At 37.1% G+C, this 26,359-nt stretch overlaps 5 protein-coding genes across 7 annotated transcripts in view; 3 read left to right on the top strand and 2 right to left on the bottom strand.

Annotated features, from left to right (window-relative positions):
- The window catches only part of LOC149942682 (epidermal retinol dehydrogenase 2-like), an 88,027-nt gene extending 80,558 nt beyond the window's left edge, over window positions 1–7,469 (top strand). The window contains exon 4 of the mRNA XM_090179885.1: window positions 7,012–7,469. Coding sequence (XP_090036011.1) covers window positions 7,012–7,147 — 136 coding nt within the window. The 3' untranslated portion in view covers window positions 7,148–7,469. The remainder of the gene's footprint in view (window positions 1–7,011) is intronic.
- Window positions 7,470–8,112: 643 nt separating this feature from the next.
- On the top strand, window positions 8,113–11,784 carry Stt3A (catalytic subunit 3A of the oligosaccharyltransferase complex). The gene is made up of 14 exons (XM_090179882.1): window positions 8,113–8,240; window positions 8,573–8,697; window positions 8,756–8,938; window positions 9,003–9,148; window positions 9,221–9,418; window positions 9,479–9,589; window positions 9,663–9,743; window positions 9,817–9,973; window positions 10,050–10,285; window positions 10,358–10,516; window positions 10,578–10,766; window positions 10,827–11,046; window positions 11,263–11,451; window positions 11,510–11,784. Exons 2-14 carry the CDS (start codon window positions 8,586–8,588, stop codon window positions 11,653–11,655), a joined length of 2,127 nt encoding a protein of 708 aa, XP_090036008.1. The 5' UTR covers window positions 8,113–8,240; window positions 8,573–8,585; the 3' UTR covers window positions 11,656–11,784.
- A 37-nt stretch (window positions 11,785–11,821) lies between these two features.
- Window positions 11,822–14,090, bottom strand: LOC149942684 (KICSTOR subunit 2-like). Of its 3 annotated transcripts, XM_090179887.1 has the most exons (9): window positions 13,910–14,090; window positions 13,700–13,846; window positions 13,320–13,633; window positions 13,115–13,252; window positions 12,897–13,035; window positions 12,786–12,844; window positions 12,657–12,722; window positions 12,431–12,593; window positions 11,822–12,129 (listed from the first exon to the last, which is right to left on the bottom strand). In XM_090179887.1, the coding sequence occupies exons 1-9, from the start codon at window positions 14,030–14,032 to the stop codon at window positions 11,854–11,856; spliced, it is 1,425 nt and encodes a 474-aa protein (XP_090036013.1). In that variant the 5' UTR covers window positions 14,033–14,090; the 3' UTR covers window positions 11,822–11,853. The 3 variants fall into 3 exon arrangements, with proteins under 3 accessions (XP_090036013.1, XP_090036012.1, XP_090036014.1); XM_090179886.1 differs by having other exon boundaries at window positions 12,657–12,844; window positions 13,910–14,089; XM_090179888.1 differs by having other exon boundaries at window positions 12,657–12,844; window positions 13,700–13,859; window positions 13,945–14,012.
- Window positions 14,091–22,433: 8,343 nt separating this feature from the next.
- The window catches only part of LOC149942685 (A disintegrin and metalloproteinase with thrombospondin motifs 18-like), a 37,463-nt gene continuing 33,537 nt past the window's right edge, over window positions 22,434–26,359 (top strand). The window contains exon 1 of the mRNA XM_090178653.1: window positions 22,434–22,496. Within this exon, the coding sequence (XP_090034779.1) occupies window positions 22,494–22,496 (3 nt within the window). The 5' untranslated portion in view covers window positions 22,434–22,493. The remainder of the gene's footprint in view (window positions 22,497–26,359) is intronic.
- LOC149942686 (uncharacterized) lies at window positions 22,577–23,795 on the bottom strand. The gene is made up of 2 exons (XM_090178378.1): window positions 22,828–23,795; window positions 22,577–22,766 (listed from the first exon to the last, which is right to left on the bottom strand). The coding sequence occupies exons 1-2, from the start codon at window positions 23,654–23,656 to the stop codon at window positions 22,633–22,635; spliced, it is 963 nt and encodes a 320-aa protein (XP_090034504.1). The 5' UTR covers window positions 23,657–23,795; the 3' UTR covers window positions 22,577–22,632.

The raw sequence follows: 26,359 nt of genomic DNA on the forward strand, positions 1-26,359 counted from the left end.
ATTTTGCATTTTGAGTTAGAAAAAGTATTTTGCATTTTACATTTTGAGTTATGGGGAAAGTATTTTGCATTTTGCATTTTTCATTTTTGAGTTATGGAGAAAGCATTTTGCTATTTGCATTTTACATTTTGCATTTTGAGTTATGGAGAAAGTATTTTGCATTTTGCATTTTGAGTTATGGAGAAAGTATTTTGCATTTTGCATTTTGAGTTATGGAGAAAGTATTTTGCATTTTGCATTTTCCATTTTACATTTTCCATTTTGAGTTATGGAGAAAGTATTTTGCATTTTGCATTTTCCATTTTACATTTTCCATTTTGAGTTATGGAGGAAGTATTTTGCATTTTGACTTATGGAGAAAGTATTTTGCATTTTGCATTTTGAGTTATGGAGAAAGTATTTTGCATTTTGAACAACCCTGGCCAAAGCGCGAGGAATTTTGCATTTTGAACTACCCTGGCCAAAGCGCGAGGAATTTTGCATTTGGAACAACCCTGGCCAAAGCGCGAGGAATTTTGCATTTGGAACAACCCTGGCCAAAGCGCGAGGAATTTTGCATTTGGAACAACCCTGGCCAAAGCGCGAGGAATTTTGCATTTGGAACAACCCTGGCCAAATCGCGAGGAATTTTGCATTTGGAACAACCCTGGCCAAATCGCGAGGAATTTTGCATTTGGAACAACCCTGGCCAAAGCGCGAGGAATTTTGCATTTGGAACAACCCTGGCCAAAGCGCGAGGAATTTTGCATTTGGAACAACCCTGGCCAAAGCGCGAGGAATTTTGCATTTGGAACAACCCTGGCCAAAGCGCGAGGAATTTTGCATTTGGAACAACCCTGGCCAAAGCGCGAGGAATTTTGCATTTGGAACAACCCTGGCCAAATCGCGAGGAATTTTGCATTTGGAACAACCCTGGCCAAATCGCGAGGAATTTTGCATTTGGAACAACCCTGGCCAAAGCGCGAGGAATTTTGCATTTGGAACAACCCTGGCCAAAGCGCGAGGAATTTTGCATTTGGAACAACCCTGGCCAAAGCGCGAGGAATTTTGCATTTGGAACAACCCTGGCCAAAGCGCGAGGAATTTGGCATTTGGAACAACCCTGGCCAAAGCGCGAGGAATTTTGCATTTGGAACAACCCTGGCCAAAGCGCGAGGAATTTTGCATTTGGAACAACCCTGGCCAAAGCGCGAGGAATTTGGCATTTGGAACTACCCTGGCCAAAGCGCGAGGAATTTTGCATTTGGAACTACCCTGGCCAAAGCGCGAGGAATTTGGCATTTGGAACAACCCTGGCCAAAGCGCGAGGAATTTTGCATTTGGAACAACCCTGGCCAAAGCGCGAGGAATTTGGCATTTGGAACTACCCTGGCCAAAGCGCGAGGAATTTGGCATTTGGAACAACCCTGGCCAAAGCGCGAGGAATTTGGCATTTGGAACTACCCTGGCCAAAGCGCGAGGAATTTGGCATTTGGAACTACCCTGGCCAAAGCGCGAGGAATTTGGCATTTGGAACAACCCTGGCCAAAGCGCGAGGAATTTTGCATTTGGAACAACCCTGGCCAAAGCGCGAGGAATTTTGCATTTGGAACAACCCTGGCCAAAGCGCGAGGAATTTGGCATTTGGAACAACCCTGGCCAAAGCGCGAGGAATTTTGCATTTGGAACAACCCTGGCCAAAGCGCGAGGAATTTGGCATTTGGAACTACCCTGGCCAAAGCGCGAGGAATTTGGCATTTGGAACTACCCTGGCCAAAGCGCGAGGAATTTGGCATTTGGAACTACCCTGGCCAAAGCGCGAGGAATTTGGCATTTGGAACAACCCTGGCCAAAGCGCGAGGAATTTTGCATTTGGAACAACCCTGGCCAAAGCGCGAGGAATTTGGCATTTGGAACTACCCTGGCCAAAGCGCGAGGAATTTTGCATTTGGAACTACCCTGGCCAAAGCGCGAGGAATTTGGCATTTGGAACAACCCTGGCCAAAGCGCGAGGAATTTTGCATTTGGAACAACCCTGGCCAAAGCGCGAGGAATTTTGCATTTGGAACAACCCTGGCCAAAGCGCGAGGAATTTGGCATTTGGAACTACCCTGGCCAAAGCGCGAGGAATTTTGCATTTGGAACTACCCTGGCCAAAGCGCGAGGAATTTTGCATTTGGAACAACCCTGGCCAAATCGCGAGGAATTTTGCGCATTTTAAAAATCTGCTTCATTAGCTTCTATTTTTCATTAGTAAAGCTGATGACGCGTTTTTCGACACAGAGTTGGAAGTGACGTAATTTACGTCATATCCCGTGAACAAGGTTCATTAAAGAAAATGACTATGTTCTGTGCTTTTTAATGTGCATACCAACAGCTCAGACGTACACAACAAATAACACAATATTTAAATATTCATAAATAACCAAAAATAAACTTCTATATATATCCATTTTGACACTTTAAGCTTAAAAATATCTTGTTTAATAATATTAAATATTAATTATATTAGTATGCTCAGCTATATACAAGATCCATTTTATTAATAATATAACATCAATAATATCATCATAAAGAATTTGAATTTAATAATAATAATAATAATATTATTATTAAATTATTTATATTCTATTCATCTATATACAGGATCCAAACATTTTGTCTCAAAGTTGTTGATGAGAGGTCGAGTTCGAGAAACAAAAGTTGAATAACGTGCGTGATTGCTGAGTGAACGAATTGCGGCAATAACGAATCGTTACCGACACTTTTCAGAAACGTGCAGTCTCATTAATTTGATTAATTTTCGAATCAATTTTAGTATATTTCCGTCGTGCGTAACTTATATTCTGAGAGAAAGTTTTAGGCCGTAATGAAGCGGCTAAAAATGCTGTTTAAGCAACTAAACCCTAAAACGTTAAGCCCTGGGGAGACTTTTAAACACGGTTCGAAGACTTTCAGTCTTAACGACGGGATATATTTTGACAAGTTGTCACCCCCATTTATAAAACACTATATTAATTTCTAAAATATTTTAATTTTAATGTCTAGACGACAGCGACTAAAATACCTCAATACGCGTCAACTTTTTGTTAGGTTTAATCCCTGAAAAATAAAGTTGAACAAATCCCCTCTAGTGTTATTACAAAATTCGCCACTTTTAAATTTATTGATGCAGGTCACAAACCGATATAAGATCGTTATCGTTAACCGATTTTTACCAATTAATCGTGGAATATTTATCTGTATCCATTTTTACCGATTAATCGGGGAATATTTATAGTTTTCCATTTTTACCGGTTAATCGGGGAATATTTATCGTTATCCATTTTTACCGATTAATCGGGTAATATTTATTGTTAACCATTTTTACCGGTTAATCGTGGAATATTTATCGTTAACCATTTTTACCGGTTAATCGTGGAATATTTATCTGTATCCATTTTTACCGATTAATCGGGGAATATTTATCGTTTTCCATTTTTACCGGTTAATCGGGGAATATTTATCGTTTTCCATTTTTACCGGTTAATCGGGGAATATTTATCGTTATCCATTTTTACCGGTTAATCGGGGAATATTTATCGTTAACCATTTTTACCGGTTAATCGGGGAATATTTATCGTTAACCATTTTTACCGGTTAATCGTGGAATATTTATCGTTATCCATTTTTACCGGTTAATCGGGGAATATTTATCGTTATCCATTTTTACCGGTTAATCGGGGAATATTTATCGTTATCCATTTTTACCGGTTAATCGGGGAATATTTATCGTTATCCATTTTTACCATTTAATCGAGGAATATTTATCGTGATCCATTTTTACCGGTTAATCGGGGAAAATTTATCGTTATCCATTTTTACCGATTAATCGGGAAATATTTATCGATACCTATTTTAATAGATTAAGGGGTAAAAACTGCCGATACTTTTGCTTTGACATCCCGACGTAATAGTTAACAAAACGCAATCGATTTTCCGAACCTCACTATCGATATGGATATTGAAATCGGTTAAATTACCGTATCGGTCACTACTTAAAAATTATCGAAGTTGTAGTTTGAAAAATTTTAATTCACTTTTACTAAAAATATTTCCTTAGAATCGTATACTTTTTTTCTATCTCATTAACGTCTCTAATCCTAATTAGATAATATTTAAAATAAATGCTGCTTAATTATTCTAAAGTTTTTATGGGTCGTTCGAGTGGAGCCAACAGTATCGGTTACAACGACATAACAGCTGTAGGCAAAATAAAGTAGGCTATCCGGGTAATTTCACTTAGTAATATCCTTCGGTGCTGGATAGAGGGAAAAAAGATCCTACCTTTATTATTATTCGGTGCAGACTTAACGGGCCAGGTGGGGGGGGGGGGGGCGATTTTCCACCCCTCTTTTGGTTCTGTCTTTTATTAAAGTGGGAATAAATAAAAAAACAGAAAATAAGAAGAAAACCGTTTCGCGTTTTTATTTTTATCCTTTGGTTGGCATTCATATTTTCAATATCAAGGGAGGATATTTTTTTATTATTTCTCTCTAGTCGGCGTTCTTCGCGCTTTTTGAAGGGTTATTCTTCATAGCCTTGATGTTGATGGGCTTCGAAATCTATTCATACTCTCTCTCTCTCTCTCTCTCTCTCTCTCTCTCTCTCTCTCTCTCTCTCTCTCTCCCTCTTGAGAAACGGCCAAAAAAATGCGCCGCACATTTCTTCCGAAGGAAATTTAGTAGAGAGAAAAAATCAAATATAAACCCCACGAAAAGTGCGGGTCCATTTGGGTGTCTCACGCGAAACCGCGAACAAGTTATCCCGTGCTCTTTCTCAGTTCACTCTAAAAAAAATTTAAGTAGCGTTGCGAAATGGAAATTAACAGGTGTTAAATAATGTTTTTTAATCAAATTAAAAACCTCATAGATATGGTAGCTAATGGTAATTAATCAATTATCCGATGCTGACGTTATGAACTGTTTTTGTAATGTAAATAAAGTTTTATAGAAGCGAGCTTTTCAACCTGTTTTCGAGTAATTTACTTAATTTCACCGTAAATATTTATTTACTAATATTTTATCATTATTTACCGGAATACCATATATTTACCAATAATATCATAAGTAACATAACAAGATAAGTATGACACTACTTTAAATGGTTTTACTGCATCCTTTCTCCACAGTGACGCCGAAAATATTCAGGCCCGACAAGTAAGGGGAAAAGCCGAAACAAATTCCCGGGGCCCATGCAGACTGGGGGCCCAGGACTTATCCCGGGTTTCTCTCCTAAAGAGGATAGCTATCTCCAGTAGTTGCGACTCCCTTGGGTCCCGAAATTAATATTTTATTGGGGCCCGGGCCCGCTTTCGGAGGAACTGGCGCCATCCGGTAGCGACGTCGTGAACGTAATCGCCTCCGCTCGCACGAAGCCGAGGCGTAAAAAAATTCAAAACAATAAATAGGCGTGTGTCGTACTTATTGTAGTATGTGCAATGTTCCTAAAATGTTGTATATTTGTTGGAATGCCGTTTTTACAAGTCTTCAATCTTGCGCTTGGAATAGCCAGACAAATAGAAGACATCAATCAGCCGCCGATGGCATTACTCGGTGTTTTTCCCATTTATTTGGCAAAATCATTAACTATCGACTGGTAAAATAAGCACGCCACGATTAGATCGCAAAGAATACCATCCCTCGAGGTCGATTAATTCGCGTATTGAAATTTCTCATCGTCTAAAATCTGTATTTAAAGGGAGTAGAAAGTGTTTTGAAAATTGGGGGCTAATAATTACGTGGACAGTAAATTAATTTCCAATCCCCATTTCGCACTCTGACAAATCTTCACTCCGGAATAGTATAATAGCAGTTTTCCTCCAGTTTACGCAATGCGTTGTTTAGTAGAGTTTTCTTTGAAGAACTCAGTTCCTACTAAGTTAGGAGGAACGCATACTGGGAAAAGTTTAAGCTCCTACAGACTTTTAACTTTAAAAGTTAATCAACGGCGCTCCTAGTGTCAAAAACTGACATTTAGTTGAACATCCTACTTAACATTCCCTTTAAAGAGGCTCCAAAGAGGCATTCGTAAATATTCATCTTGAGAGATTAAAAAACCCGCCCTGAACCTCTGTTACGTTGAGGGCTTGATAACCTTCAATTTTTTTGATTTTTGATTTATTTTCAAAATACAATCATCTCGTCTAAACTGACGTTGTCAGAAGGGGGCCAAAAACTGGTCAGCTGGGCCTCAACTTGACTCTGCACTGAAACTTGAACGTTAAAAAAATAGGTCGAAGCAAAATAAAGTTCGAACTGAGATAAATGTTGTCAAGAAAGAAGGGGACTTCTATTTTTCAGTTAGAAAAAATAATAATAATATAAAAAAATAACGTTGGTAGGCCTAGAATGTCCGAGTTTATCCGGCTCATTTCCTCCGGATAATACTTGGCTCGTCTCCTTTTCCGATAGCTTTAATCCACTCATTAATCTTCGTCTATCGCGGGCCCCTCCCTGTAACCACTCCCCAGTCCCCATAAACTTCACTTTGTTTTTGTTGCCATTATTTAGCTATCTTTATTTGCGGTTCATTTAATACTGTTGAAATAATTTTGCTAATTAAATTTTAATGATATACTAGAAAGGCTTTTAATATTAAAATTATCTATCGATCATAGATGTAAATATTTTTACTATATTTATTAAAATACCATACGAGATTATTATTTGTGGACACGTTTATCCAGAAAGTAAGTTTGTGGGGCAGAAAGAGAATTGTAATATTTTTTAACGTTTTTTAGCGAATATGTCGCCATCTATCTTCGAGAAGACGAAGTTTTCGTTTGGTGTTTCTCGTTTTACTGTCTGTCTATCTCTTTCTTTGAACTTCTGTAAAGGGAATAATTTGTGTTTTTCTATTTCGTTTTGGTGTTGGTGGTGTCGTTGTAAATGATCGTAACGTGCACTGTCTTGTGTTTACGTCATTAAAATCCTCTGGATTCCCTCCCCTCCCATTGTCCTCCTTTTTTGTATTTCTCGCGGACGCCTACAGCTGGATGCCCATTCAAGCGCAACACGAAGCCTACCGAGCCATGAGAGTTTTCGATACCATGGAAGGTTTCAAAGGTCGTGACCTTCTGACGCAAGGTGAAGTTGAAGGCAAAACGGCTCTCTGCCAAAGGGGCTGATTCAAACACCCCCAACGATGTTTTTGTGTTCCTAAAAGAAACATACCACAAATTTACTTCGAGAAACACTTTTAAATTTCAACAGAATACGCTGCTGGTAGCGGCGTTTTCTCCCCAACAGAATACTTTTGTCTCGATTTCGACTGCGCAAATTAACGCAACAATTATTTTAAATTTTTAAACCACGAAAAATGTCTTGATTTTGTTGGATCGAAACTAGTCACTGAGCTCAGGCAAAGCCGAATATATTACTTGGAAATACCCTTTAGTTAGTTTCTTTGTGTAATTAAAGTTCCAGAAATGTATTGTTTGTAGTTTAAGAATGAACCATTTGAAATTTCAATTAATTTTCATAGAGAAGAATTTTTATCGGTAATGGTGTCCACTGTTAAAGAAGTCGTGCAATTTGAAAAACGTCATAACTTTGAATATATAGTACATCCTTATTGACGCAATATTAATTTTTGTGCCAAAATGTTTTGTCAAAAATATTATTGTATATTAGAATATTTTTATTGTTATAACGTGGCACTTTTTAAAGTATTTTAAGCATTAAACATTTTTAAAAGCTAGTATTTTGATAGTATTTTTTGGGACGATTTTGTTTTTATGTAATGTATAAGGTTTAGGACATTCTTCAAAGTTTTTTTATGTGTTTTTGTTCTTGTGTCAAAAGAAACTGATGTCCGTTTTGAAATTAAAGTATTTTTCAAAATATTTTCAATTTATGTTTTTTTTCGAATTGCCTTAACATTTTCCGTGTAGCAGACGATGTCGAACGATTTACGGTTAAGCCAAGATGGTTAAGCACTCCTAGATAAAATAATCCCTACGTATTAAACACATTTATACAATAAAATTTGGTTAATTATAAAAATATTGCTTAGTTAAATACAATAATTATTGTAATTTTCTTAATACTTAATCGGTTAGTTTTAATTTCAAATTGAATAACTATAATTTAATGAGGAGATCATGTGACAGAAAGCACTACGCTTATAGCGCCATCCAGCGACTACGACGTCAAGCCGGCCGGACTGAAGCCGCACTTGAGAAGTTGGAGACGTCGGCTAATTTTCTGAAGTTGGATTAGGTAATTTTTCCAATTTAAAATAAGTAATTCAACAAATTTGCATTGTGTATTAAAAAATTAACACTATATGTTGCTAAGCAATATTTAAATTTCGCATATTTTAGCTGTTAAATACTTTAAACCAACAAACCATACCGGCGTGTTAAGCCTATGCCAAATTTGATAAGATTTCTAATTTTCTACACGTGTTACTAATTCTCCCCCCCCCCCTTTACTTCTCCATTGAATTTGAGAGTTTGACAGTTTGTAAATTATGAAATTTAATTGTTTTTATTTAATATATAACCTATTAGTTTTCCATAACTCTTGATAACATTATTATGTTTTGATAGTGGAAAAGTTAAAATGACAGGGACAGGGGTTTTATATAAACGTCCAGGATGGTGGATGAGAATGTCACCAGAAAAGCAAGATACCTTGTTAAAAATGTTCATTCTTTCAATGGCTGCTATTCTATGTAAGTTTGTCATTTTATTTTTTTGCGTAGTTAATTTAATGGCCATTAAAATTTGCAGCATTTTCCTGTCGTCTTTTCTCCGTTTTGAGATTCGAAAGTGTCATTCATGAGTTTGATCCTTATTTCAACTACCGTACCACTCGGTATTTAACAGAAAAAGGATTTTATAGTTTCCACAATTGGTTTGATGATAGAGCATGGTACCCTCTGGGTCGTATCATTGGTGGAACCATTTACCCAGGTGCATTTCAGAAGTTTAATATTATATTTTTTCACAAAATTATATAATGTGCAATAATTTATAGGGTTAATGGTGACATCCGCTGCAATATATCATGTCCTTCAGTACATAAACATAACCATAGATATTAGAAATGTCTGCGTATTTCTTGCACCACTTTTTTCTAGTCTTACAACAATCATCACGTATTTGTTAACCAAAGAACTTAAGGCAAATATCTGTGAATACATTGAATTTTTTGGCAAAATATTGAAATAATCTTTTCTTAATATTCAAATGTAGGATGCTGGTGCTGGTTTGGTGGCTGCGGCCATGATATCTATAGTACCTGGTTACATTTCAAGATCAGTTGCGGGTTCATACGATAATGAAGGCATTGCAATTTTTTGCATGCTTTTCACTTACTACACTTGGATAAAAGCAGTTAAAACTGGGTCCATATTCTGGTCTTCTGTTTGTGCCGTTGCATATTTTTACATGGTTTGTTTCTTTTTTTAAATTCATGTTTTTTTTGTGTATCTAAGTATTGTTTTATTTCAGGTTTCTTCATGGGGTGGTTACGTGTTCTTGATTAACCTCATTCCTCTTCATGTTATTGCGCTTATGGTCACTGGTCGATTTTCCCATCGAATTTATGTAGCCTACAGCACAGTAATAATATACTAATTTTAATCTTAATTTAAAAGGTTCTTCTCAAAAACCTAATTTATTCATTTTTCTCAAGATGTATGTTTTAGGAACGCTACTTTCCATGCAGATTTCATTTGTGGGCTTCCAACCCGTACAATCTAGCGAACATATGGCTGTCCGTAATTTTTCCTAGCTACTATTTATTCAATAATAAAGTTTTATTAATTAATTAATCAATCTTCAATTAGGCCTTGGGTGTATTTGGTTTATGCCAATTACATGCTTTTGTTGATTACCTGCGTTCACGATTGAGTAAAGAAGATTTTGAAATACTTTTTAAGACTGTAGTTACCATTACGGGCATTATCTCGGCAATTGCAGCTGCTATTTTAACTCTGAGCGGAAGTATCCTTTTTCCTTTTTTAATGGGAAGCTAAAAAATTTCAATTTTTTTTTATCCTTTACGATATGCGTTAAATAGAAATATCACCTTGGACTGGAAGATTCTATTCCCTCTTAGACCCTTCGTACGCCAAAAACAATATTCCCATTATTGCATCTGTCTCTGAACATCAACCGACATCGTGGTCTTCTTTTTATTTTGACTTGCAGTTGTTAGTTTTCATGTTTCCAGCTGGACTTTATTTTTGCTTTGCTAAATTAACAGATGCCAACATTTTCATTATACTCTACGGAGTTACTAGCATTTATTTTGCGGTATAATTCTTATAACATTTATCTTCATTTGTCTAATTTCAGTTATCAAATAGTAATTTACTGCATTTTTAGGGTGTTATGGTTCGTTTAATGTTAGTCTTAGCCCCTGTCATGTGTATTTTATCTGGAATCGGAGTCTCAGCCATGCTGTCAACGTACTGCAAACAACTTGAAAGCTCTAGTGACAAGAAAGCTAAGAAATTTGAGAGCAACTACTTTATGAAGAATGAAGTAATGACTAATTCCATATTTATCCATGGAACCTATTTGTTACGAATATTTTGCTCCTTAGGTTGCAACCGCTTTCATAGCCATCATGACTGTATTTTTGGTTACGTATACATTCCATTGCATCTGGGTTACATCAGAAGCCTACTCTTCACCTTCTATCGTATTATCTGCCAGGAGTCATGACGGATCCAGAATTATTTTTGATGATTTTCGCGAAGCTTATTATTGGTTAAGACACAACACTCCGGAAGTGAGTTTAAAATGATATACAAGTAATAAGGGTAAATAAAATGTGGTTTTTTATTTATAGGATGCTAAAGTTATGTCTTGGTGGGATTATGGATATCAGATAACAGCAATGGCTAATCGGACAATATTAGTGGATAATAATACTTGGAACAATACCCATATATCACGTGTTGGACAGGCTATGGCTTCATCGGAAGAGAAAGCTTACGAAATCATGAGAGAACTTGATGTAAATTACGTGTTAGTGATATTTGGAGGCATGACAGGTTATTCTTCTGATGGTAAGCTCTTTAACTACAATTGGCTTTATTTAAATTACCTAGCAGTGTATTCCTCTTGACAATTTAATGATGGTTTCTTCTCCATGAGCCACCGTAATGTAACACATTTGTGTGTGTGTGTCCACCCCTCCCTGTAATAAAAAATAGGCTAAATAATTGTGCTAATAGCTTTACTGTACAAAAAAACTACTCTTGTATATTTTTAAAAACTTGCAGATATAAACAAATTTCTGTGGATGGTAAGAATTGGTGGAAGTACTGAACGAGGACAACATATTAAAGAACAAGATTATTACACTTCTTCCGGAGAATTTAGAGTGGACAGAGAAGGCTCTCCTACTTTGTTGAACTGTTTGATGTATAAAATGTGTTATTATCGTTTTGGATCCGTTTACACCGAAGCTGGTAATGGACTCTATTAATTTGACTTTCACTTTTCATCTAATTTTGGGCTTATGATTAGGAAAACCACCTGGTTACGATAGAGTTCGAAACGCTGAAATTGGCAACAAAGATTTTGAACTTGACGTATTGGAAGAAGCTTATACTACTGAACATTGGCTCGTTAGGATTTACAAAGTTAAAGATTTGCCTAATCGAGGCGTTTAATTTGAAAGAAGACAAATTGCGACAAAAAAAACCATCTCTATTTTTTACTTGATATGACTTAAAAAATGTAAAAATGGGTTGAGTGATTGGAAGTGCAAAAGAATATAAATAAAGGGTTCTTTTCTTTAATTTTGTAAAAAAAAGTCTTATTATTTTATTAATCATTGTACAGTAAGCTACTTTTGAACATTTTAATATTTATTTATTTCCAGGTTTGAGCATAGAAAAGAGCTTATTGCACCGTAAATGAATACACGTTTCTTGAAGGAAATACGAAATGTTATTATCGGACCGTTCTAACTTCTTGGCTTCAAATAGAGCTAGAAGGGTTAACCTTGGCTCAACTTTAATAACGTAATAAGTAGTCCTCACTTGTTTATCATAAAAGTAAACTACATTGTCTGTATTGTTAAGCTCTCGATTCTTATCGTTGATTATCATTATCACATTGGGCCAATGTGAGGCTGGTTTTTCCTGCAATAAACAGGAACAAAATTTCACATTTGGGGCTTAATGAAAAATAAGTGTTGGCTGATATCTATATTTAACCAGTTCAGATATTGGTTTTTACTGATAATGACTATTAATTTGTACTGATTTTTTGCCGTAAAAATGGACAGAGGAACTGCTGTTAGCAATGGTTTAACAAAAATTTTGACAAGTTGTTTTTTATACTTTTTCCCAATTTAGCTAGAATCAGAAGTACACTAACTGAAATTATCCATGATATAGGTAAGTTCTCCTGCCCCTTATGATTTCGCTTAACCAAACTTACACCTGGGTAACATAATACCGCACGATAGGAGTCAATTCCCTTTGGCGCTTCAAAATATTTGTCAGGGTGGTTGTATCCTCCGTTGCCTCTGTAAGGAAAGCCATCTGTTTCCAACACTAAAGCTATGCATAAAGCGTCAGTTCGGCGTTGAAATGATACAATTCTAAAAAATATTTTTTTTTCAAATACAAATAGTTCTAAAAACATTTAGCAATATAATTAGTACTTATGATATAAATCTACAAAGTTCTTTGAACTCCAAGATTTCATATCTTGAGGCGTTGTTTGTTGACTTAAAACATCGTGAAAATAAAGGGTAAACTTCGAAACTAAGAGAGATTTTAGTTTGACCAACCATAGGTATAAAGCAGGTGCTGACATTGGTCGGACTATGACAGTATATTGTCTTCTATTCTAATTAATTAAAATTAGTAGTGGTAGTTAATTAATTCAATATTTTAACTACCTCTTTAGCAAATGAAGCTGAAGCCCACGCTGTCAATTTAGAATGAGCTTCATGAATAAGTAAGAGAGACGGTAAAAACTGCCAATTTTGGATTTGTATTTGGGCTTCCAAAAGTTTTTGCAAGATTTCACATTCAAAACTGGATTAGATTAAAAGAACAATGTAACTTTTCTTTATGGCATTTGCGTATAGACTATAAAGCCACATAGTTTTTTTACTTGAAAGTGGTTTTTAAAGGAGTTAAGAGAGGGTGATGAAAGTGTTTCTGATATCTGCTTAAAATTTCATTCAAACACATCAAGAGTTCGTCATATTTAATAAAACGAATTGTTGACAGGGTTTGTAGTTTATCGTAACTTGATATACGGTATTGGAAAAAGTAACTACAATATTTTACTTAATTATTATTGAATAAAAGGATACAATTCCATAGTTTCTAGACGTGCTGAGACAAATTGTAGTAAATGAGAACAAATATGTCCCGCTAGTTTATCTAACACATCAAAACCTTGTTTGGGACCCCGGTTTGTTCCCATAGAGCTCCAGGAGTCGAGGTTAGGGGCATCTTTGGAGTTTGAAGAAACTTTGGTTATGAAGCTTACAAAGGTTGGGGTTTGAGAAATTGGTAATTGAGGAGGATGTGGTGTGCTAGGACTAGGAGAAGGTTGGCTTTTACTCCTGTCATCGAGTCTCGCAAATTCTGTTTTCAAGGCTTCATACATCGCTTTCAACGAACTCTAATTTGAAAAGAGTTCAAGTTAATAAGGATTCAATATTACTAGGTGTTAGAAATGCGTACTGACATCTTTTCTAAGAAAACCTTTTGGCACAAAGAACATTAATGAAATGTAATTTCTTTCAGCTGATGACAGTTGAGATAAAGCAGTAAGTAAACTGCTGTAGACGGCAGTTGTTTGGTGAGATTTATGAATGGCATCTCGTTCTTTTTCCTAGTGAGAAAGGCTAATGTAAAATCAAAATAATAAGTCATTTGTGGATTTAATGATGCTAACCACAGTCTCTTTCGCTTTATCGTAAGAGAACTGACCCAGAGAATGAAAATAAGTTTCCAAAACTTGTTGTTCTTTAGCCAAAACATATTCATCACTGACATTAAGTAAAGCATTCTCCGCCATATCCAAACCTTGGATCGTAAACGGGCTTGACTAATTGACACACCGTACACACCCGTCACACTTTTTTTCCCCTCAACTCCAAGATTAAAAAACACACCTCACACACCGTACACACCCGTCACACTTTTTTCCCCTCAACTCCGAGACTAAAAAACACACCTCACACACTGTACACACCCGACACACCGGTTTTCTCTCTCGTTCGTAACGACTAATTTCCCAACACATACAAATTTTCACAGTGTCTCAGCAACATACTCGCATTCCTTCGTCGATAAGCGGCTCGATCTACGAATTGGAAAAAGGTGAGTACGGTGTGTATCGCAAAATACACACCTTTTCTAATAGCCTAAAGCTGTGTAAGTAAGAATATCCATAAGTATGACACTGAATGAAGCTGTGAAACGTACAATCATAAGTAATTATCTCCATAAGTACGACACTGAATGAAGCTGTGAAACGTACAATCATAAGTAATTATATCCATAAGTACGACACTGAATGAAGCTGTAACATAAGTATGCCACTAGCTCTATTTCTTCACTAACGGTTGGTTTCACAGATATTGCGTCATCCGTATCCTACGTAATATTTGACGTCATATTTGATGTAATATTTGACGTCATCGAATCTCAAATGCCGATAATGCCGTCGCTCAATTAGCTCTACTTCTGATAAACCGACGGCCATTATTTTAGTAAACGAACCGGTTTGAACAACCAAGGCTTAGGAGCTAAAATGAAATACAATATACTGTCAAGTGCTGTTAATGCAATTAATAAAGTTTTCGGAGACTCAGGTTCTGAAATAAATTTGCATTGTCAAATAAAAGAAGTAGGTTTATCGAAAAAATAGTTGAAATTCAGGTTCAGCTTTTCTGGGGCATCTACAGATTCTTTTGAGCCTAGGCCTAACTCTTCTAGGCTTGGTATGGGTTTTTAAAACGCTGGTGGAATATCCCACTTCGACGACTTGTTCCATTTTCGGAAAGTAATCTCTGAATCGAACCGTACTATTGGTAATTTTCCCCAACCTTCTCTTTTTCTAAACTACTCGTTATTTAACTTCATCCGCACACCTTTTTCCAATGGGGATGTTAACTAATGATGTTCCCGCTAGGTTCATGACCGAGCTAGAGGTCCTCTAAGCGGACGACACGTTCTTTTATATGCCAAAATTATCCATCGTCTGCTTAGAGGACCGCTAGCTCGGTCACGAACCTAGCGGGAACATCATTAGTTAGCATCCAGATTCGCCGATCTCTACCGAAGGCGGAAACAAAAAAGTGTTTAAGGTGTGTCACTGCATTGTTTAATCAATTAGAAAAGGTGTGTATTTTGCGATACACACCGTACACACCTTTTTCCAATTCGTCGATCTCTACCGAAGACAAAGACTCGTACAGCGTCATTTATAACCATCGCTAATTGATATTAAGATTTCACTTAGTATCATACATATGGACATTGTTACTTATGATTGTACGTTCAACACACCATTTTTAACTCCATTTAGTGTCGTACCTATAGATATATTTACTTATGATTGTACGTTTCACAGCTTCATTCAGTCTCGTACTTATGGATATAATTACTTATGATTGTACGTTTCACAGCTTCATTCAGTGTCGTACTTATGGATATAATTACTTATGATTGTACGTTTCACAGCTTCATTCAGTGTCGTACTTATGGATATAATTACTTATGATTGTACGTTACACAGCTTTGGGCTATTAGAAAAGGTGTGTATTTTGCGATACACACCGTACCCACCTTTTTCCAATTCGCCGGTCTCTACGAAGACGGAAACAAAAAAAAGTGTGTCGGGTGTGTACGGTGTGTCGGTGTGTCGTTGAGTCAATTAGAAAAGGTGTGTATTATTTTCCGATACACACCGTACACACCTTTTTCCAATTCGTAGATCGAGTCGCTTAACGACGAAGGAATGCGAGTATGTTGCTGAGACAATGTGAAAAATTGTTTGTGTTGGGAAATTAGTCGTTACGAACGAGAGAGAAAACCGGTGTGTCGGGTGTGTACGGTGTGTGAGGTGTGTTTTTTTAGTCTCGGAGTTGAATGGAACAAAAGTGTGACGGGTGTGTACAATGTGTCGGTGTGTCGATTAGTCAAGCCCTCGTAAACTAGGAAAACTTATTTTATAGGGCTATTGAGTTGGGAATCAATAAAGGTACAATTGAAATCTGGTAGTCGAGGGACAAAGATTTAGCTTCAAATCAGAAACGTTATCACTCGACGATGTTGCCATCTATCTCTAGCGGTGGGAATCATTAAAGCCTGAAAGCAAAATCCACGTATATCATTCGGATTTGCGTATTTAATTACGTGGATTTTACTTTCAGACGACGTTGCTTCGCGCGAAATTGACGCAAAATTTTAAACGGAGAATTACGCTTAGCAAACTAAACGCGTTTCGAAGTTACCGTGATTTATTATTAAATATTATTTTAATAGGTTATTGTAATTGTTTAATAAGCTATTGTAATTGTTTAATAAACACCATAATGGGTCGAAACGTTTTAGTTAAAGGTTGTGTTAATACCGGTAGAAACAAAAATGTTCAATGCATAAGTGTATAATATGAAATAAGGGATTTATCAGAAGTAATGATTTAATATTGAGATTCCCAATTAAAAGACCGACTTAAAGGGCAACGCAAGTGACCACGCAGGGGGGTAAATTATCTTATAGATAAAAAGAACGACTGCGCATGCGCTATCTGCCATAGCCTTTCCCTCTGTAAAAAAGCAGAACCATATTTGCCGAATTTATTTTGTATAAATGCGCCTCTCGCGGTTTTTACGCAAAATCCACGCATTCTTTAGTCGCGAAAATGGCCGAGGAAAGTGAAGTCTCCGTGCTTACCGACAAATCGGATCCTAAACTTCTACAAAATAAATGTAATAAAAAAAGATAAATATTCTGTCGGGGTATAATATTAGGGAAATTGTTAAGGGAGACGGGATATAGGAGTGTGTGTGATGTTAAATTTTCTTAATCCAATGTGAGGCTAGCGGCAGAGATTTACCGCGTCCAAGGCCTAATGTTTCAACTTCCATTATTAAAAATATTCAATTCACAAATAATTTTATTCCAAAACATTGTTAAATCGAAAATATCAAAGTCCAACTCTCGGAAACTAACCCAGTTCTTTTCTCCATAATAAATAAATTAAGCTAGGCCTAAATTCCTGGATTCGTTGATCGCGAGCTAACTCAGCGAAGAAAATCGAAAAATTCGCGAATGAGAGCGAAATTGCGCCACGTGGCTACACCAAAAAGAATAAGGCTTTCGCGCTGTATAAAATCATCCTTGGAAAACCTACTTACGGCTTGTTGAAGAAAACATAGCTCCCCCCCCCCCCCTGCATTACCACTTGCGTTGCCCTTTAAGTAAAGAAATAGCTTGAGGCTATAAGGAAACTTGATGCGACACCTGGTCCACAACAGGAAGACGCGATTTGCGGGGTTCATTCTGATCAGTCTGCTTATCGTGAAAACGCGAAAATAAGAGTACTCTCAGGTAAAATGCACTTAATGAAGTGCCAACTTTGAAATTTTATTTATTTAATGTTAAGACGTTTTATTATTATTATTATTATGCCAGGATCTCTCGTCATACGCCCACGCTGTGGCTCACCAGAGGAGTAAAAACCCATGCAGGCCACCCCGTCGGAATTATCTGCTCCAGAGGTAAAGGTGGCGGCCACTCAGGGCCGTAACCAGGGGGGGGGGGGTGCCACACGGGCCGTGCCCTACCTGGAATTTGAAGTGCCCTACCTAGAATTTTGAGATGAAATTGAAATCTGAGGAAATTGCCCTACCCAGATATTTTGGAGATCATTAAAGTTTTTCAGTTGTACGCATTTTTCTTTTTCTTTTTTTCTTCTATTTATTATTATAATTATTAATATAAACAAATAAAATTATAAAAAAAAATATAAACTAAAATTTTCCATAGTCTATATATCTCTCTTCGTCATTACACCTGATATACAAAGATATTTCTATCGTGTGAGTTAAACGGTGTGTACCTACCCCACTCGAAAAGTTAATATTATGAACTTGCAGTAAATCTAATACAAACGGGGCGCCCGTCACTCGTTACAGGCATAGCTGCACACCAAGACTTGGTCTCGCGCTCAGTGTCACCAAACGTTTTGTTTGGCCTTAGTCTCGTCTCGGTCTCATAAGAATTTCCCCAAAAACACGAGAGCTCGTCTCGAGCTCATAAGTTCGTTTTCCGAAATACGAGAGCTCGTCTCGGGCCCATAGATATTTACCTAACTACAAGAGCTCGTCTCGGGCTCATAGTTTTTTTCCTAACTACGAGAACTCGTCTCGGGCTCATAGTTTTTTTTCCCTAACTACGAGAGCTCGTCTCGGGATCATAGTTTTTTCTTAACTACGAGAGCTCGTCTCGAACTCATGAATTTTTTTAAACACGAGAGCTCGTCTCGGTTTCATATTATTTTCTCCCAAACACAAGAGCTCGTCTCGAACTCATTCCTCTCCATAAACATTAGTGCTTTGTATCGGGCTCATACTTATTTCTGTTACTAACAAGGGCTCGTATCAGTCAAGTTAATAAGAATTTGCATAACTCGCGGTTCTCATTCCAGTCTCTCAATATCTCTTTTAATTCTTATGATTTATTTATCAATATGAAAAATAGGAAGTCAAACGAAACCGCCGGGCGACCAGGCTTGGTACTCTCTTCACTACAACAATCTTCGAAAATACCAGAAGGTATACTACTTTGGACCAATCAGAAAACCACTGGGCTAAGTCACGTTATCCGAAATAGCCAATAGGCGCTTAAATAAATCATCCTCCTAGGAAATCGCCAAGAAGATATATTTCCGAGAGCCAGGAACCGCAAGGTTTTTGTTTATATAGTGCTTGTGGAAATAATGGAAAGTTTTCACCTGTAAACAGAACGTCGTGTTTTTGCCAAGCCTTATTAAGTCGAAAAAGCTAACGGGTTAAAATATAACGCCATGGGGAACGCTTGTGGCTTGTAAAGGTAAAAAGTGTCAATTTTTTTTAACAAGCACTATATAAACAGTGACTTGCAGGTCCTGGCTCTCAGAAATATTCCGAAATATTCCTTCTAGGTGATTTCCTGGGAGGATGATTTATTGAAGCGTCTTTTACGTAAACTCCGAATTAACCCTGTAGGCCAGAGCTCTCTTCACACGGCCAACTGTGCTCACGCGCTGTTCGAGCTTTAGCTATAAAATGTCACGCCAAACTATAGCGCAAACAGCACGTAATCAAAGTTGGTCGTATCGGAGAGAACAAAAGTGGTACGGTTACGGCACGTGTTGCTATGCGCCGCAGCACTCCCTAGTGGCCAAGGGAAACATAATCGTGGAAAAACGGCCACATAAGCGTCTCTTAAAAATTAGAAGGTCTCATATCGGGCTCGTTACAAAAATATGGTATCAGTTGGACTTTATAATATTACTCTGCTCAGCCTCACAGCAATTTACTATATTTGAATGGTCTCATCTCGAGATCACAAAAATACGCTATATTAAAATGGTCTCATCTCGGTCTCACATTAAATGAACAAAACGTTTTGGTCTCTTCTCGGGCTCGAATCATTTTCTTAATAAAGCTTGGGCTCAGTCTCAAATCGAGCTCGGGCTCTTAGTGTGAGACGAGCCCGTTCAGCTTTGGTTACAGTCTCTGATTGACTGCCCATCGCACATTGGATGACAGTTAAAACATTATAATTTTCATCAATAGGCCTTTCCATCAATTTTTTCTACGTGCTTTCATTGTTTTTTCTACGTCACCCACCACCAATTTCGCTCAAACTAAACAAAAAGTTGGCTGTACTTTTTGCATTTTCCGGTAAAAATTTCCCGAAACATTTTACGCGGAGCTCGGGTTAGGCTTAGTGACTTCAGAATTCAAACTGATTTTAATTTATTTTTGATACTAATTGAATGAATTATTATTGCAATACTTATATCAACTCTGTGAAAGTATTGTTAATATATTTATTAGCTAATATTTTATGATAAACAACAATTAATCTTAACCCGATACACTACTGTGGCTGTCAATGAAATGTTAAGCCTTAGTTCACAAGACTATAAACATAATTGTTAAACATCATCGAAACCATGTAAAATTTTTCGTTATTTTAAATATTTAAATCCCCTCCTATTATGACTAGTGAAGTAAACGAAATATTTTATACTTTAAACATTTGATATCACAAATTTATTAAAATTACTGGGATTAATTTTAATCCGCCCTGTTTTGTAAATACTTACACTCGGCAGCAGACGACATACCGAGCTCAAGAATCGAGCGAGGGTAAAATCAAGGAGTAATATATATAACGTTGATCTAAAATATCCTTGCAAAAACAGTTTTCCTTCCCCGTAACGAACATTAGGAAAGGTCTATTTAAAAATATACATTGCGGAGCGCCTCGCTCGCTTATACTACGCCACTGAAAACAGTGCCCTACTAGTGCCCTACTCAAATTTTAAGGCTGGTTACGGCGCTGCGGCCACTTGGGGTCTTTTTTTGGCTTCTGATATATCTCTGATTTGTGGCGCACATCGTAACCGCCGTTGTGGAAACGTACGAAATGATCCAGGACAACCATGGTTGGTTTTGAAATCCCTTGCGGCTTCTCTTACCGCCGGCTTTGTGGAAAAGTTCAACAACCCCCTCAGAGTCAGGGCTCTAACAATCAGGATGCCTTAACTTCACATTCTACTGGAGATGATTAGCGTCCTACCATAGAAATCTCATAGATAACTAGAATGCTGCTACGGCCGAGCTTGACGCCAGTTCGCCTTGAACCTTCAGCCAATGAGAGGCCGTAGAGTGGTTCCGCCAAGGAGGATAATAATCCTCCTTGGATCCGCTACTATAGCGGGAGATAGGTGACGTCATTCTCGCTGGTGACATTAAATTCTTGGCAGAACCACTCTTTGAGCTCTAATTGGCTGAAATCTGGCTATCGTCTGCCACGGCGTTTGGCCCATTTGCCAGTTACACGGCAGCATTCTAGTTACCTATGAGATTTCTATGCGTCCTACAGTGAAATGTCAACGTATTCCGCATGCTCGATGGGTCATTCGTTGGATCAGGTGGCTTACATAGAAATCTCATAGGTAACTAGAATGCTGCCGTGTAACTGGCAAATGGACCAAACGCCATGGCAGACGATAGCCAGATCTCAGCCAATCAGAGCTCAAAGAGTGGTTCTGCCAAGAATTTAATGTCACCAGAGAGAATGACGTCACCCATCTCCCACTATAGTAGCAGAATCAAGAAGGATTATTATCCTCCTTGGCGGAACCACTCTACGGTCTCTCATTGGCTGAAGGTTCAAAATGAACTGGTGTCAAGCTCGGCCGTAGGCGGCAGCATTCTAGTTACCTATGAGATTTCTATGGTGGCTTACACACGTGAAAGGGCCCTTTTCAAAATACTAACTAGAGAGACGAAGTGTAGCAGTTGCAGAACTTATTGTAATAAACTACACGCTCACACTCCTTTGACCCAGGTCTGGTCCAAAACGCAATTTTTTACAATTTTTAATTTTCCGCGGTTATGCAAACATAAAAGTACCGTCAGTGCGCATCGCGACGCGCAGTAGCTCGCAACCTTCAAATTTCCGCTGTAACTATGGCAACAATGTTTAAAGCGCTTGTCAGATAGCGCGATGAGCCCGATTCCACCCTAATGGCAGCTTTCCAGATTGCCTGTTTCCTTTGGGATTGGCGAAAATCGCAGTGGCTCTAGTCTCATTTCTATTTCTATGGTAAGAGCCAGTCTATATTGTGAAACTGAGCCCTGCAAGTTACTGTTTATATAGTCCTTGTTGAAATAATGGAAACTTTTCACGTGTGCGGTATGCAATAAATGTTTCCTTTTAACAATATAGCTTTTTTTTTTACACGACGTTCTGTCATGATGAACACTGTATCTCTAACGTTCCCGGTTCTTTTTCTCACGTCGTCAGTGAACCGAGCGGTTTCTCGCTGAACGCAGTCTTTAATTTGGAAGGTTCAGGAAGGGTTACGCGGGAAATTAGGGAAATTCAAACCTTAAAGAGACTGATGACAAGCCATAGAAATCAGATCTATGTTACTGATGATTTTTGTGACAAATCCAGTGACCAGTGCACTTACAAATGGCATAATCAGAAAATTCAATGAAATAAAATAGTTGCAGATAATTTTACCAAACATGTTGCTGAAGAAGCAAAAAAAACTTTTTTAGTAGAGGCAGAGAAGGATAGGCACTAAATACTAAATAATACACATTACGGTTTTTTATATTATCTATAAATACTTGCTCCATGTGTATTTTTATTATTTGCATTTCTTGATCATATTCTGCTGTTGTTAAGATCAAGCTTAAACACAAAGTTGACCACTTAAATATGTTACATTTTCATCAATAATGGTAAGATACAGAAAATTAATTGGGTTAAATACTATCAACTATTTTCTGGAAAGACCAAAAACAATTATTATTTAAATATTTTATTATAAAACACAACCAATGTATTATTTTAAGATTAAACTTCAATTTCAAGTTATTATTGTGGAGGGTTGTTTTTATTTCCAGAAAGTAGCGCGGAATACTGATAAATTGCAGTTCCTTCTAAGGCAATTCCTTCATTACTGCAATATCTAAAAGTTTCTTTGGCACTTGAAGAATTGCCTATCAAACCTATAAATATATATTTTTTTAAATTTATTGAGGTAATAAATGCTTAGCTTAGATAACTTACAATGTAATTCCAACAGAGCACTAAAGACTTTGGTATATTCAGATTTAAGTTGAAAGAATAAAATGGTCTCAATCAATCTTTGAATATAATCGATATTTGATTTTTCAAAGGCAACTTTCAAAATACCACTAATTTTATTAACTATGAATGGAGCCATTTGATCTGGATTGTAACCCAGTAGCGTCCTTGAAAGATTGTGGTAACTTCCCTTTTCACTTATAAATAACAGGTACCAAACATTAGTACAGGGGAGATAAATGTTCTGTTTATCAATCAATCTATTGACAAAACCAACTAGAAAGTTCACTTCATCTTCTGAGCCCTCATTTATAATTTTTCTGGCCATAAACTTGATCATGTCACTAAGTTTCTTTTTACGTTGGGGATGTTTTGAGAATAACTCCTCAAATATAGTAAAGGCTTCATTGTAGTTGCCTATTTTCCAATAATATTCAGCAATGTAATGTTTGTATTCCATTTCCCATTGGTATTCTTTAGGATAAACTCTGGATACAAAGTTTATAACTTTGTTCATTCTTTCTAAATCCAATTCTTTTAAAGAGGTTTGTATTAAAATCATAAATGTTTCTCGCTTTGGGTATCTGTTAGCTTTGTCGTATCGTTTTAAGCACTCAAATGCTTCATCAAAGCCTTCTTTTAATTTTCCTAATATTTCCTTATCGCATTTCTCATCAGTTTTATTAATAAATTTTTTTCTATTTGATTTTTCAAGTGTGAAGATTGTCGATCTTGGTTCCTGAACTTCTGTAAAAGTGTTGACAGTTTTACGAATAGTTTTGTTAGATAAATGCTTTATAAAATCATTCATAGAATTTGAACTTCTATTAGTCGGTAATTCATTCTTGTCTTCGTTATAAACTACTGACCTATTTAAAGAAATACTACGTATAATTAATCTAGTTCTATAAATATTATTCAAAAGATTGAGACATCGAATGGACGCGGCCATTTTTGTACAACTTTTTTTTTTCAAAAATAAGAAAGACTTTATTGGTGTATATGGCAGCGGAGGCCTTCACACCATTATTTTTTTTGTACAACTTTTCAAGCTAGATAATTAAGCAATAGATGGCGCTAATAGTCCGTGTTTTCGAAATAAACATACGGATCTTCGATTCTTCGTCCATGAGGGAATAGAATAGCGCGGAATTGTGCTACATCTCATTTTTAAAATATTACAGGAATAAGTGTATGATGCTATTCTTTAATTTTATTTTCATTATTTCGATCAGAATGCGTCATAAAATGTCTACTTTAACACTAGCAGTGTCAGACTATTCGACATAATCGGGGTACAACCTTGGAGGAATCACGGACAACTAGCACTAAGCGTCAGGCTTGGAAATAAGGTTTATTTCTAAACTGGTCTATTTGGACAGTGACTCCAAACTCTTGAATTATTTAAGTGGTCACGTAGACCAGTTGGTTAATAATACGGTAGATAATTTTGAATTAATAAACTGGACACTGGACCAGTGAACCCCTAGCTTTTGAATAAAAAAACTGGTCCGAGCAATTAATAAACTGGTCTTTGACCCGGTGACCACCGCTTATTTCCAAGCCTGCTAAGCGTGCTGCAACTTTACTTGTACTAATTGTCGTTATACCTGTTTCCCCAAGCGGCAGTTTCTGGGAGCTTGGTGGTGAAGCAGACGCTATTTTAACTGGGTTGCCATGCATCTTTTGCATCATTTAAGTTATCGTGAAAAAGAATGGCAACCAAGTTTTCCAACGACTAGTCGGAATCAGGTTGAGAAAAAAGGTATTTTTTTAAACTGGACCTGTGGCCAGTAGAGCCTAGGTAGTTTAATTAAAAAACTGGCCAATGGCCACTTACCATTTTTAACCTTCAAAATCAGGCTTGCATAATTTATGGTCAAATAGAGTGTAGAGTAGACAGACTCACGACCCCAGTCACCCGCCCATACACACAATTGACACAAGGCCAAGCACACAGCATAAAAGCCAAGATCAAACAATTTTAGGGATTAATATAGAATTTTTTTAATGAACTAAAATCTTGAAGGGAAAAAACTTTGAATTAATTAAGTGGTCACTAACACCCCAAGCAATTAATTTTTAAACTGGAGATTGGCCAGTGATAGTGCCTTATTTCTCACACTGGTCGGAATCCTATCAAGATACAAGATAGGTTCCTTAAATGAAGACCATTTTCGATTAAAAAAAACTATAACCAAATAAGCATGGCAACCCTATTAAATAGCGTACTCTGCTTCACTAATGTCCAATTTTTAAATCGAAATAATAATATTATTAAGATCCATTTTCAAATATGGACACTTCCTGTGATACCATGGGATCCGAGAGCGGACCCGGGCCCCTGTAAATTAATAATTCCAGGCCCTAAGGAAACCGTTACTACTGGAAATAGCTATACTTTTGCCAGGAGACATTCGGGGAAAAAATTGTTAAAACCCAGGCTACTCGGGCCCCGGTAATTTGTACCGGCTTCCCCACCCTCTTGTCGAACTGGTGATAACTTCGCGCATGGGCACTAGCTGTTATATCTATTTTCTCCGATAGAGGGATGGGAGTAAGCGTTTGCAGTGGTACCAAAACGTCGCTGTATTAATAGGCGCTTAAATAAAACATCTACCCAGAAATTGCCAAGAAGTAATATTTCCGACAGCCAGGACTCATAAGTTATTATTTATATAGTGCTTGGTGAATAGAAAGCTGGAAACTTTCTCGAACCAAAGATAATTTAAACTCGTACCCTAGATTCGAATACTGAGAGCTTTCCCATTGACGGTTTTGTTACGAAGCGTTTACCCTTTTCCGGCACGTGACCTCAGAAAAATCAAGCTCCATCGGTTGTGGCACGGCCAACTGCGATCACGCGCTGCCGCGCTATATAGCGTGGCAGCGCGTGATCGAAGTTGGCCGTGGTTGCGGTAAGGCGCAAACCATGGAGCGAATTTTTTCTGAGTTCCGGCGGGAAGTGGGTAAACGCTATCGGCAACGCGCGAGAGAGTGATTTCGAATCTAGGGTACGAGTTTAAATTATCTTTGCTCGAACGTAACATCAGTTTTTTGCTAAGCCTTAACATGCCAAAAAAGTTACCTGGTTAAAAGGAAACAATTGTTGCATACCGTACCGCAAAAGTAATATGTTTAGTTCTAAAGGAATGAGTTTTCATCTTTTTCCAAAAGATAATTTTATACGAAATGAATTAACTTTGCCTCCATGAGAAGCTTTAAAATTGCCTGGTATTATAAAAATATTAAATATAATTTTAATTATTTATACCATAAGAGGATGATAATAATAATAATATTATCTTCTTATACTTAGTTTTAAAAACATTATATATGTTACCTTAAAATATATTATCGAAAATAAACATTAGTATGTTCCTTATACGACGCGTTTCTTATCTGACGCAAAATTCTCATAAGGGCAAAAACGCGTCTCCGATTGGCTTAAATATGACTTGTGGCTAGCCATTCTAACCGTTTAACCGACCGACCGGAAATAGCTCCTTCCCAG

Source organism: Leiobunum rupestre, chromosome 6 (assembly GCF_980474605.1).
Source record: "Leiobunum rupestre chromosome 6, qqLeiRupe1.1.hap1, whole genome shotgun sequence".
Lineage (NCBI taxonomy): Eukaryota > Metazoa > Arthropoda > Arachnida > Opiliones > Sclerosomatidae > Leiobunum > Leiobunum rupestre.